Source organism: Tympanuchus pallidicinctus, unplaced genomic scaffold (genome assembly GCF_026119805.1).
Source record: "Tympanuchus pallidicinctus isolate F22 unplaced genomic scaffold, pur_lepc_1.0 scaffold2, whole genome shotgun sequence".
In the NCBI taxonomy this organism is placed as follows: domain Eukaryota; kingdom Metazoa; phylum Chordata; class Aves; order Galliformes; family Phasianidae; genus Tympanuchus; species Tympanuchus pallidicinctus.
In genome coordinates, this window is record NW_026294721.1 from 54,677,035 (window position 1) to 54,689,789 (window position 12,755).

Consider the following 12,755-nt stretch of genomic DNA (forward strand, 5'->3'; position numbering starts at 1 on the left):
TCAAACTCATAACAATTTCTCACAAAGATGCTCCGGGCATTCCTTAGCTTTTATTTTAGGCAGGCCACTGCTCTACCTCCCTGGTTGCAGCAGCTTTCAGCCTGTCTGACCATCATCGTTTCTCAGTAGCAGCCAGCTGTAGCTTGCTCAGGTAGCTTAAGACAGGCTTGTGGAAGCTGTAACATGGCCTTCAGCAGCGGCCATGCTTTTGGTGGTCTCAGAGAGCTGCTGAAAATCTCTCAGTCCGTGTTGTGTTAGAGAGGCCTTGCAAGCTTAGAGAGACTGCGCTGACCTTGGAAGCTGCTTCTCTTCCTTCCACTCTGTGGCATTCTGTGTTACTTGCGAGGCTTTTCTGGAGGCCTCCAGTGGTCTGCCAGCATGACATTCACAGTGAACGGGAGTGTCTTTTCTGTAGGTGTCTCTAGCTGTGTACGTACAAATCCATGCTATAGTGGGGAGTCAAGCAACACAGTAGAAACCCCTGTGAGTTCTCTGTTGTACTGGCTTGCTCGCACTTTTCTGTCTGTCTGCCTTTCTGATCCCGCCACCTCCCTTTTCCTGGGAGAGATTTAGCATTCATATTTGTGAATCTGTTATAACATTGGCTGGATTTGAAATGAGCCACGGTGAAATCTGCCTCTGGCTATATTCACTGTGAGAGCACAGTGCTTACCTGGCTCGAGGCCAGTTTCAGCTCATCTTGCTTAGACAGCTTCCTCCTGACTCAGTGGAAGCTACAAAATGTGTGTGTGAGCATTTCATTTCCTAGCTACAAAACCCGTGGTGATGTTCCTTTGGCTTTTATTCTGTGCTTACAGAAGCTTTTCTAGACTGATAAATAAAATGCTTTGAAAGTTGAGAGACTAATGGACTCAGCCCATGTTCTCAACAAATATTCAGGTTTGATTTTCTTCAGATCTCTTGAAGTTGGTCAGAGTTTCGGGACAGTCAGTGCACCCAAGTGACTTGAGTGCAAAGCTGAGTTCATCTCACCCAGAGCATTCTTGAATATTCTTTCATCCTCTGAATAAACTGAGAAGCAGTGAAAATCCCTAGACTTCAGTCAATATAAATGGCTGACTACCCGTGGTAAATTGCTGGGCACTGGTGTAGTCTCAGGCTTCTGAAACAGTGGGAAACCAGTAGGGGAATGCATGATTCCCAGTGCCTGTGAAATGTTATCCTTTCTGCTTTTGTTTAATTTGTATAGCTTCCCATTTTTTTTACTTTCTCCCAAGCTTACTCTGCTCTTCAGCAGACCCAATTAAAAGGCCTTTGGGGACGAATCGACCTCAGTGGCATTTCCTGTGTGCTTGGAGGAAAGCAAGATTTCTAATTGAATGAGATACAAGAGCTGAATGCCTGCAAGTCTGACCATTTGTTTGGGAAAGTTTATATTTGAACCCTTTCTTGAAGTGGAAAGTCTAACATTGCCTCAAATGATCATCAGTCCACTCCACCTTGAAGCTTTATCACACCAGCACCTCGTCCTTATCCTTGTGCTAGCGCAAGCATATGCAGCTGCCTAGTGAGCTGGGTTAGAGAGTTACTTATCTGCAGGCTGGATGGCCCATGCATAAAGTAGTCCCTTCAGATGGATCAGTTGGCCACTGAAACACTTTTTTTTGTCGGAGGAGCTCCAAAGCAGCCAGTAGCAGCTCTTGATCTCAAGCCAAGAGGTGCTTCCTCAGGTCCACAAGGAACACACATTTCTCTTGAGTTGTGTTGAATTTGATGCAGACTTGCCTTGCTACAGTCAGACCAGCCTTTCAGTTGTTTCACACATCTGCAGCTAAGCCGCGTTTCAGCATCATCAAATCAGTTTTCAACAGGGAAAAGGAAACCAGGAAGTTCTTAGCTGTATGCATGCAGACATAGCTTTTTCTTTGATCTCTCAATATGTCATTTGTTTTTTCGTGCTTTTTTTCCTTAATTTTACTTCAGCAGGCAGGTTGTTTAATTCTGGAACAGCAGATAGCAAAAGGCTCGGGTGGTTCTGCTGGCAGAAATGGTTTATTGTTGCCATGGGAATAGTCCCTGCATGCCTACAGAGCTGGAGTGACTCCTGACCGTCTAGCAGTGGGTCTGTTATACATTTGTGAATGCTGAGAAATTTAAAGGATTTAAAGAATTTAACTTAAAGCAGTCTTCCGTGGGTACAGCTACAGAACCAAGTAGATGTAAATGTTACCTCTGCAACTGATGTGCTGTTTCACTTTTATTATCACTTTTTCAGGATGAATGTCTTGCTGTAAGTGAACTGCAAATACAAGAGCTGTATTCTTACATAAACATTTTATTTGTTTGTTTTTAGCTCCCAGGAGGATGAGCGGCCTATGTCACCCTTCTATGTGAGGTATTTACTCAATTGTTTTAATTTATTTCTCTGGGTGGGATTGACTTGGTATTACGATTAACTGTGGGGAGTGATGCCAGACAGTCTGAGCAGGCTGCAATCAAACTGAAGATCAATTATTAAGTTGATAATCATTGCTCAGCTAGAGGGGTGAATGAGTCTTCAGAGAGTCAAAAAATTTGTGCAGACTTCATATTTAAAGACGAGATTCAAGTTTCAGCGCCAGTCTTGTAAATTCTTAATTAGAAGATGGGCTTTGGCATCCTGTTTTCTTCATTTTATAATATAGTTGTATTTACAACAAGCTTTCAGTCTGTGGACATATGAGAGATTCATGCCACGAGCTTTGAGAACTGACATCATGTGCTGTTCAGAAAGAAGCCAGGAACCAGATGGTGAGTCAGCAGCCCATACAGCAACTGTTCCTCTGATGCAGCCCAGCCAGCATGGAAAAGATGGGACTGCCTCAGTCCACAGTTCTGCCTGCCTGGAGGAAATGCAGTCTGGCTGCATTTGAACAAATAAAGTTTCTTGTTTTGCCAACTGCAGGGCAGAGTCACTGCCTGTAAAAGTGGCCTAATTCTATTGACATCAGTGAAAGTTTGCACTGCTTACTTCAGTAGCAGACTCAATTCCAGTGCTTTCATTTATACTTAGTGAAAGTCCAGGAGCCAGGGCAATTAACAGCTAAGGGATGCAGAGGAAGAAGGGCCAGATATTGTAATTGGTTTCTTTGATCTCTGTGGAGCTGAGACAAATAAAAAGAAATCCCTGTGGTGCTTTTTCTGAGAGCAGTGAGATTTGGAATTCTTACAGTGATCTCTTGTTAGTTGTCTTGCATATATTCTTCTTTATCATTGGAGACTGGATTCTGAGAGATTTTTTCTAGTATAAACCATAGAAAATGTGCATTTCATGCGTAGTTGTAACATGCAGATTTACTTTAAAACTACAGTGCACCAGTGAGCTGTTTATAGACTAGCCCAGTTTCATGGTCTTGTCTGCCTTCCTGGTGATGTACCAACATTCACTGCAGTGTATTTGTGCAGATATTGTCTATTCTGTGTTTCAAAAGCTCCAAAATGTCGAAAAAGATTCTGCCTTTATCTCCAGGAGATAATTCAGTGCAGATCATCTTGACAGCAGTTTTGCCCAAGTTAAATCTTCAAATCTTCATTCTGTCTTTCTGTTAATAATAGTATTCTTTTTTTTTCTTTTTTTTTTTTTTCTTGCTTGATATACTCTTCAGGTAACTGTAGACTTTCATTACATTTCTGTCTGGCTTACTTCATACAACTGTCCTTCCAAGCTTTTTCCTAGATCATGGAAAAATGATTCAGGAAAAGATCTCTTTAGCTGGCCTTGTTGAGTTTGCTCGGGATATGAGGAGCAAAGATTGGAGTTGAAGAAGCTGATATCAAATCAGGAAATTTCTGAGAGAGAGGGAGCAGGTTCAGAAATTCTAAATTGAGGTGTAGACATGTTAGGATGGGGAATTAAATGTAGTTGTGTCTGTTGGAGTAGGGGGATGGCTTTCTGTGAAAATGTGTCATGCAAATAGGAAGGGAAAAGTCTAGAATGTACAGCTGGAACATGAAGCAAGATCAGGGAAGGAGCAGCATGTCACCTTGCAACATGAGGCTTTAGGGCAAGCTTGCATCTTTTGTAGCACTGCTGAGACACAATTGCTTGTAAATAAAGCTAACAGCTTGTAGGTCTTGGTTGTAAACACTTTAGAAATGTGTGCTGTTGAGGTCAGTTGCCAAGCGTAGTTAATTTGGCAGGAGAGCTAGCACTGTCTGGGCCATTTATGGTACTTCAACAATGGAGAATTTGAATGCGTGATGCATTTTTTCTTTGCAGTTTTGAATGTTAGTTGCTAAATGACCTCTCTGAATGTCTGCTTTATCTGTCTGATGATCAAATGTTTTTATTGCTGCCAGTCATACTTACAAAGTCTGAAATACTGTTAAGTAATCCTTCAAGTGAATCATGAGTGTGTAGAGAGTTAGGCCACTAGCCTGTTCATACAGTAGTTTTTGTAGAGGTAATTTTGCAACAAGTTAATGAAATGGGAACAAGAGCTCTTTATATTGCAGACAGCGCAGAGTGCTTGGCTTTTGCCAGATTCAAGGACGATTCTGTCTCCTGATCGATGGGTTTTGCCAGGACTAAACTGGAGACTTGATCCTGTACAGTGTAGTACTGTGTCATGTCAGCTAGCAATGGAGATTCCCTTGATGTTGTTTTTATGTGTAACACCAGTACTTCACTTATCTCCAAGTCAGAATGGTCAGAATGCCACCAGTACATGATTTTTAAAAATTTCCCTGACTTAAGATTCTGAATTGGTCTTCTGGTGTTGTGAGTTTTCTCTTCAGACATAGTCATGACTAAGAATTGAACTAATTATCACTGTTGCTCTATAGGGAAATAAGCAATCATTAAAGGTACAAAGGTGATAAATGAGGCAAAACATGATGCAAGTTTAACGAGAGAGGTGATATAAGTACTGTGAAATTATTTTTCTGAAGACTTCAGAGGGAGGAAGAAAAAGATTATACATAATCTGTCTAATTTCAGCAAGTTTTTTTGTATTATGCCGTACAGAGAAAAAGACCTTTATATAAGACCTTAAAGATCAATAAGGAAAGAAAGAGACCGATATGTATTTTGTGAGGAGGAGATCGCTCGTGGAAATCGTAGTGTGGATATTTTTTTTTCTTCTTTAGACACTGGTGTAAAAGAATGGAATCGTGCATGGAGAAGTAGAGATGTCCTTGTACAAGGCCGAGATGAGGCTTCATAAAATTTCACTAATATATATTCTAAAGACTTGAGGTTTGTGAAGATACTTAAGGAAGTAAGCAAGCCTGTTACAAAATGGAGCAAAGAGCAGGGAAGACTTATGTACCATAAGAAATGAACTACAGTGCATATATTTAATCTGGATTTTAGACAAAGGGAAAGGTAGATTTGTTAAATAGCAAAATTGGCTGTGATAAAAAAAAATAACTCAGTGAATAAATTGAGGTGCATTATTAGAAATGTTGTAGTTGAATCTGTCTCTTGTTATATGTTTGGAGGGTAAGATCAGTTGGATCAGTTTTGAGATGGAGTTCTGTGATTTGAATCCATTCAGTTGCTGGTGAGCAGGGCTGTCCTTTCCTTTTCAGTATTCCCTGGTAAGACTGTTTACTCAACTATATTTAGTACTAGGCAAGGAGATTTCTGCACTGTTGAAAGAAGAGGAAAACCTTGCTGGATGACTGATTGTTCTAGGGAGTCATGCCTGAAGGGCATTTTATGTTCCAAAAGCTTTTGTAATTAAAACTTGTGGAAAAGGGAGTTGAGATAGTTATATGGAGTGCTATGGATTTTTTAATTCCATTATATGAATGGGAATGTGAGTAATTGTACTGAGAAACCGTATGCAGTTTCATGTAGTTAAACAGCATCTGGCAAAGGCTGTAAGCTCACTTTTGCTCAACACGTGTAATGAGTTTTTAAAAGACAAGGAATCTACAGACATGCTTTGTGTTGGAATATCTGCTTTGTATTTGACATGAGTCATATAGATGCTTTCAGAGCAGTTTCCTAGTGAGTACATCCTGAAGTAAGGCAGAGTCATATTAAGGGGAAAAAGTTAAAAGCTTTCAAGTGTGGGAGCTTCCTTGTTGATACGCAGAGTGTTAAACCAAAATTGGGATGAGAGCTGTCATCACAAGCAAGGTCAAAATTGCATTAGATACCCTTGAGTTCAGGGCAAGATGCTGGGCAGTTTCACCTGTTATAGCACTTCTTTTGTCTGTAAGTACTAATATTCTGTTGGAAGTATTTCATGCAGCTGTTTACCCTTTAAACAGTTGTTATATAAGGCAACTTATTTTACATAATACATATCAAGCATTCCTAATATATTGGGTATGGTGTTTTATTGGATTTGCTGTCATCTACATCAGAAGAGTGCTTGGCTTCTTATTGAACACTTCCTTGTTGGTGAGACATGCAGTAAGAGTTCCTAAAGTCAACAGCAGTGTTGGGCTCTTTTACAAATTGTTATGTTATGGGATGCGTGCTATTGTCCTTCATCATACAGCTGTTGGCTGAAAATAGATAGTAGGCTGCTAGGTGCTCTTGTTCTCATTGTCCAGCTACTGTGTGGATCTCAGACCATGGGACCCCTGTCAGTCAGTGGAGCTGTAGGAAGCTGGGAGTCCTGATTTGATACCATGAGTCAGGAGGACTATCTCACTAAGCACACTATACGTTCAGTGAAGAAGGTGATCTGTTCCACTTCGAATCAGAAGCTTAGTATGAAGGCTGTGGATGGCCCCCAGAGGAACATTATATTGTGTAGAGAGGATCGTGCACAGACACAGCCGTCTAGATTTGTAGAGGTGGGTTGGGTAGCATACGTGAATACCCTTCAGTGCTGTCTCTGTTTCAAACAGTAGGTGTCAGTGTGCACCCAACCTGAAATACAATACTAGTGTGCACGAAAGCAGCTGAATGCTGAAGAAAACAAGGCAGTTATTTTTCTGCTTAGTAAGGAAGTAAGTAATAAAAATATAATGTACCATATTTAAAGGGAAGATTATTGGATCTGAGCTTGGAAAAGTGTGAAGATAGTTAGAAACACTGAAAGCATGTTTTCTGTTTGATGGGTCTTCTCAGTAATTAAGAGCACATCTCTTTATTTTTCATCTCATTATTTTCACACTTAAATGCCAACACAATCCTTCTCTTTGGGGAATGTGTGTCAGATGAAACGGTTGCCTTAAGATAGATCCCATGTGGAGCAGAAATATTACATCTCACAGTATGCAGCACTCGTGGAAAGTGAAACATTCTTAGACAACAGTAATAGCAGTAACAGTGGGAAAAAAAAAGAATTTCCTGGGTCATGTGCTAGAATTCTATATTACAGAGGTCTTCAGAAGTTTCTGAAGAAATTTTTAGTTATTTAAATATAAAATATTTAAAGGAACTTAAATAAATATTGTCTGCTTTGCTGGAATGGCAGAATGTTATCTTTTTCATGGCTGTTATAAGGATTTCTTATTGTTATGCTTGGCTTTTTGAAAGCAAAACCAGAAATATTTTCACTTTCCGAAAAAAGCACATGGATCATAAATAAATGTCAGCAGTGAGTGGCCTTTGTTTCAGATTGCAAGTATGGCTTATGATTTAGGCAGTTCAGTATGTCCAGCAATTAATTTATTCACTCCATAAGTGAAAACCCCATCTGGGAAAGTACTGTGCCAGTAAGTCACTTTGTTCTGGTTGATTCATACTGCGCTCTTTTAATATATGAATGCTGATAGGTTTTGCTCAGTAGGGCCTTGAGTGGAAAAACAGGAGAGGAGTTTTGGTATCCAATTCAATTATTTGTTTGCTGTAACAAGATGCCCAATACAGACCAAGCAGAGTGTGGTTATTGCATAACATCATTCTCCAGTGCATATCTCTAAGTCTACAGTTACTAGCTGGAGTGGCAGAGATTTAATATCAGCCTAAAGCTGGCAGAAAATACAACCTTTCACATACTTGAGGATGAAATGGAATGGAAGGAGAGGCCATAAAGTAAGGATTTACCTTGTGTGTGAAGCAAGACGTGATCCAGAGGGAGCACCTGAGTGTGTGAGAGTAGCAAAAGACTTCAGTAAACAGGCTAGATAACACTGAGAAGTGCCAAAGGTCAGACTTCCTGAAAGGAAAAGCATGAGGGTAGCAAGAATACACTTCAGGAGTTTATAGCATTTAAAACATCTTCACTGATGCAGGTTTTTTGGCTAGCCCTCTGAAAATAAAAATCCCCAGCACTGGAAAACTTTCTGCTGCTTTCCTCTACAGGCAGAAAATCATTTATATCAAAAGTCACTATTTTTTGTATGTAAGTCACAGTATGTTGTACAACAGGTGCATAACATAATAAATATAATCTTGCTGTGGAGATAATTGGCCGTATCTATCAGTGAAGTGGAGCTGACAAGAGGAGAAAATAATTAACCAAAGCACAACATGATTTCCCACTGTACAGATGATTTGATGAACAAAGCAGCCCATCTGAGGCAGCTCCCAGCACAATAGGGCGTGCCAAAAGGGCTCTTCTGGATGTGGCTTGCTTGGCCTGCTCTGTGAAGCATAAACCTAATGATGGGCTAACTTTAGCCACCCAGGAAGTTTGGAAAATGCTTCAGGATGCATCCCACATGCCTGGTGGCTCCTCTGAGCTGTGAAACCTATGGAGAGCCATGCCTATCCCTGCGCATGCCAGCACACTCAAGCACATCCACCTCCATCAGCAGGCAGACAAGAATCTGAAAGCCTTTGGATAACTCTTTCCTCTCTGTATATTTATGTATTCTAAGTGGAAGTCCTTACTATAAAAAATGTTTGGTGTAGAGTAAGTAAACCAATTTAGCAGTGTATTTTAATTAAACTTCAAAATGAAACAAGGAAAGCTATGAATTGTGGAATTTAAACCATCTGGAAAAACTCTGATTTAAGATCTACATATTGGAGAGAGAGAGATAGATAATAAGAGAGCTTAAAATATCATGGGTCTAAGAACAAAGTCACATTCAGTAAATAAGGAAGCACTACCTGTAAGAGAAGTTGAGTAAAAGGAGAGTGTGATAGCTTCACTTGCTGTCATTCACTAAGCTGGTCTGCAACTCTGTATGTACTTCCTTTGTATTTATTGATAGTTTGAAAATTCCTGTATTATTGGCTCTCTGACAGAATATAGTTTGAATAAGGTTCTTCTAAATACCACAAAGTAATTGTTCTGCAGATATGTGTCATTATGAATTAGTAAGCTTACTGTACTCAAAACTGAATTGGTGTTGGTAAAGCACACAGTAAACTGAGAAGGTATTTGGGAATTACAAACATTTTTGACATTTTGTTCAGGTATTTTTTTGCAGCTTTATCACTTGAGTCTTATTACTGCTTTTTGTGTTAAGAAGGTCCCGCGTGTTTTCAGTGCTGATGTGAGTGGTTTGCTGATAGTGACTGTTGGTTGGCCTTGAACATTGCACATGGGGATAACAGCATGAACTCTCACTCACATACAGTGCCTAGCAGTTTATTAGGTTTACGTGAAACGGGGCCTTGCATTTTCTAACCTGTTAGAAGTAGAAGGAAAAGCTGTTTCTGGATGTTTTATGCCTTGTCTGATGAATTGCTATACCCACGTCTTAGGAATGTTTTCAAAAGACTAGAGTCCAAACAATCCTATGTCCCCTTCTCTTTACCATCTTCCTGACAGGAAAACAGAGAAAGAAAGTGTGATATGAAGGATACCGCACTCAGTATGGATTGCTTGTAAACATTATAGAAAGTTGATACAGTATTAACTTACTCACAGGTAGGAGCTGTAGCCGTAAGATGAATTTCATATTATAATGTGGTTTAGCCTACCAGGCTGGCAGCTTACTTGTTAATCGATCTCTCTGATGGATCTTAAGATCTCTGGAAAGCCCTATCTTAAGACACAGTTTCAGGCTCAGAAGAGGCCAAGTGGTTTGTGTAACTAAGTAGGAAAGCAAAGCGGATGCTTGAGTTGTGAACTTCAAATTGCAAAGCCATGTAATAGTAGTCAAGATGTTGCATATGAGAAGGATCTTGCGAGTCTTTTCTGTATGTAAGTTGCATGTCTGAAAAATAAGTACAGCAATTTAATACCTGTTTGTGAGTGTCCCATTCATGAACTCATTCAAATAACACAGCTACTCGGGTGTTGTGTAGGCAGTGTGGAATCCACTGGGAAATACGTGACTGCTTTCATGCTGTGCCACAGCTCCAGGGAGCTGTGTCTGCACAGAGTGAGCAGAGCCTGGAGGGAATGTGTGTGGTCGGGGTATGCTGGTTCACCAAACCGAGGTGAAGGCAGTGGCTCAGCGGAGGAGAGCAGAAGCACGTGTGTCTGGTTTGCAGCTGGGGGTTGTGGGTTTGTACTCAAGGGAAGCAGAAAGGAAGCCTTTGGTTAGCGAAGGGAAGTTGGCTGTTACTGGTTCTTCTTCACTGAAACAGTCTGTGAGAAACTCTTGGAGGCTGAAAGCAGTGAATGGCTGCTTTGGCAGAAAGCACTTTGTCTTATAACCTGTCCACTCTTTTCTGGAATTTATCAGCCAGTCACACTGCTAATACTGCTGATACAGGGAGAAACTCTAATGAACCCTCTGGGCCTGTAACGTGTCTGACTTAACGTAGATCACAGGGGTGATGAATGGTCACGGGGGTCACGTGTCACCTTATCTGTAGAGCTGACTCAGCACTGGAGCAGCAGGCGGAATGGGACGTGGCTAAGCTGAGTCTGGCCCTGTGCAGAGGGAGGGTAGCAGTGGCAGCTGTGCGAGGTGGCACGTCAGCTTGTTCAGCAGCAAGCAGTGACACCTGGAATTGTGTCAGCTCTTCTGAGCCTGGGCATGGCCTGGAAAGGAAAAGGAAAAGAAGGAAGTGTGCATTGTATTTTTAAATACATGAACATGGAAGAGCTGCAGAAGTATTTTGAAGTGAAAAGACTATTTTTCTTCTCAATTAATAGTTATAAGTCCTTCAACATTCGGTTTGCTGTCATACATTTTCAAGTCAGCCTCAAAAAGCAAGAACTTTTGTGATGAGATTAAAACAACCTGCTGCCACAGAAAGTTCGTGAGAAAGCAAAGGCTCTGCAATGTGTTGAAGCTGAAATACTTTCCATTAGATCTTGGAATGATGGGCACATGAGTTCTTGAGGATATTGGCATTGTCACAGTGTGCCATGTCTCTGTGGGAGCAAAAAGTCCCAAAGGGGAAGACTTGTGGCATGTGCATGCAATCTATAAATCTTTTCTTAGTGCTGCGGAGAACAAATGTTTTAAGGCATTGTTGCACTTAGTAGATGTAACTTTCTCCTCTTTTTATTTTACACAGCACCCACGTATCACAAGTCAGTAGTAACATTCCTGCTACAGGAGAGTAAGTGTCTCTTTTACTATTTTGCAGCTTTTTTTTTTTTTTTTGTATATTTAAAGTTTTTTAAGTATTGCTGGCTATTCTTTGATTTCTCTCTAAGGGTTGCTCTTGCACAAACAAAAAGGGCATTGTTTCCCGAACTTTAGAATCTGCAATGATAAGTTTGTTTAAGCAGATTCTGCACGTATAGAGAAGCTATTCATGTTGTCCTCGTGCTCTTGTTTGCACCCTGTCCTGTCTCAGCAAAGGACAGGACTTGATCTCTGAACTAACTCCAGTGCCAGTGAGAGCTGATGAGTTGGCACCCCTGCCAGAGGTTGGTGGGATTGCAGGGCTGATTCTTGTCAATACATGAAATACAGATGTGCTCATCCAGTTGAACCATAAGATTTTTTAGCAATTGCTAAGATCTTTTGACTTTTTCAGGAAATGCAGTCTCAGTAGATTTAAATCAATAGCAGCTTAGCAACAGCTTTTGTAAATTCTCCGTAGAAGTCAGCCCAGGTGCAGGTTCACATGCTTACAGCTACCAGGTTGAAAATTAACCAGCATATCTTGTAAATAATATTTTTAGTTACGGAAAAAGCACTTGAAGTTAGGTAGGGAATTAGGTCAGGCATGTTTGAAAAACTTTTTCTTTAGCAGACTACTTAAAGCATTGCAAGAAACATGGGTGGAGCAAGGAGACACTGAAATGTGTTTCCTACTGATGTTTAAAAAGTAAAAAGCGTCTTATTTAGATTTTGCCCATAAAAACTTCCTCTGATTAAGGAAGGATGGAAATATTATAAGGAAATGTGAGTGCCAAAATGAAGTAGATTTGGTTGTGTTGAAAGTTTGGGCGGCCTGACAATTGTAATTGATAGAACTGCAGAGGCTCCCCTGCTGTGGCTTGTGTGGAAGCTCTCTTAGAGCTTAGCTCACTAAGAGAGTGCCAGGGGGCATGATAGCAATCTCACACCAGAATACTTTGAGAGCAGCTGAGGATGTGTGCATTCATGGTATGAGAACAATGCAAAAACAGCAAGAGCTCAGAGCCAGGTCGATATTCAGTCACTGAGTGGAGTGTACAGTGAGGTACTGTTAGCATGTTTTCATCCCCTCTGTGAGATAACACTGAATCACCGTGCAGACTTGTTGATTGCACCGAGCTCCGATTGCACCACAGACTTGACCAGTGTCATCGTGTTTGGGTGGCAAAAAAGATCTTGTCAGAGCAAGAAATGTTAAAGTGGAGGGTAAAAGTTGTTGATGGTTGCAGTAAAGCAGCTGTTTTACAGAAGGCTCAGGGAACCCTAGAAATTTTCAAGGGCGAAACGAACTGGAGAAGCTCAGCTTCACTGAAGGACCTGAGCATCAAGGTATCTGAAGATTTTGGCTTAGCTTTTTGCAGACGTCATGGGCCCTAGTGCATTTTATGCTGCCTTGCCATCGT

The 12,755-nt window shown here is 40.8% G+C and overlaps 1 protein-coding gene across 20 annotated transcripts in view; it reads left to right on the forward strand.

The window, feature by feature from the left end:
* FAM13A (family with sequence similarity 13 member A) overlaps positions 1-12,755 on the forward strand; it is a 115,281-nt gene that overhangs the window by 66,246 nt on the left and 36,280 nt on the right. For 14 of the 20 annotated variants that reach the window (XM_052682689.1, XM_052682694.1, XM_052682690.1 and 11 more), the window contains 2 exons: positions 2,315-2,356; positions 11,279-11,323. The exons of 1 other annotated variant lie outside the window; for it this stretch is intronic. In XM_052682689.1, coding sequence (XP_052538649.1) covers positions 2,315-2,356; positions 11,279-11,323 — 87 coding nt within the window. The remainder of the gene's footprint in view (positions 1-2,314; positions 2,357-11,278; positions 11,324-12,755) is intronic. 5 more of the 20 variants (XM_052682692.1, XM_052682700.1, XM_052682709.1 and 2 more) reach the window with 2 other exon arrangements.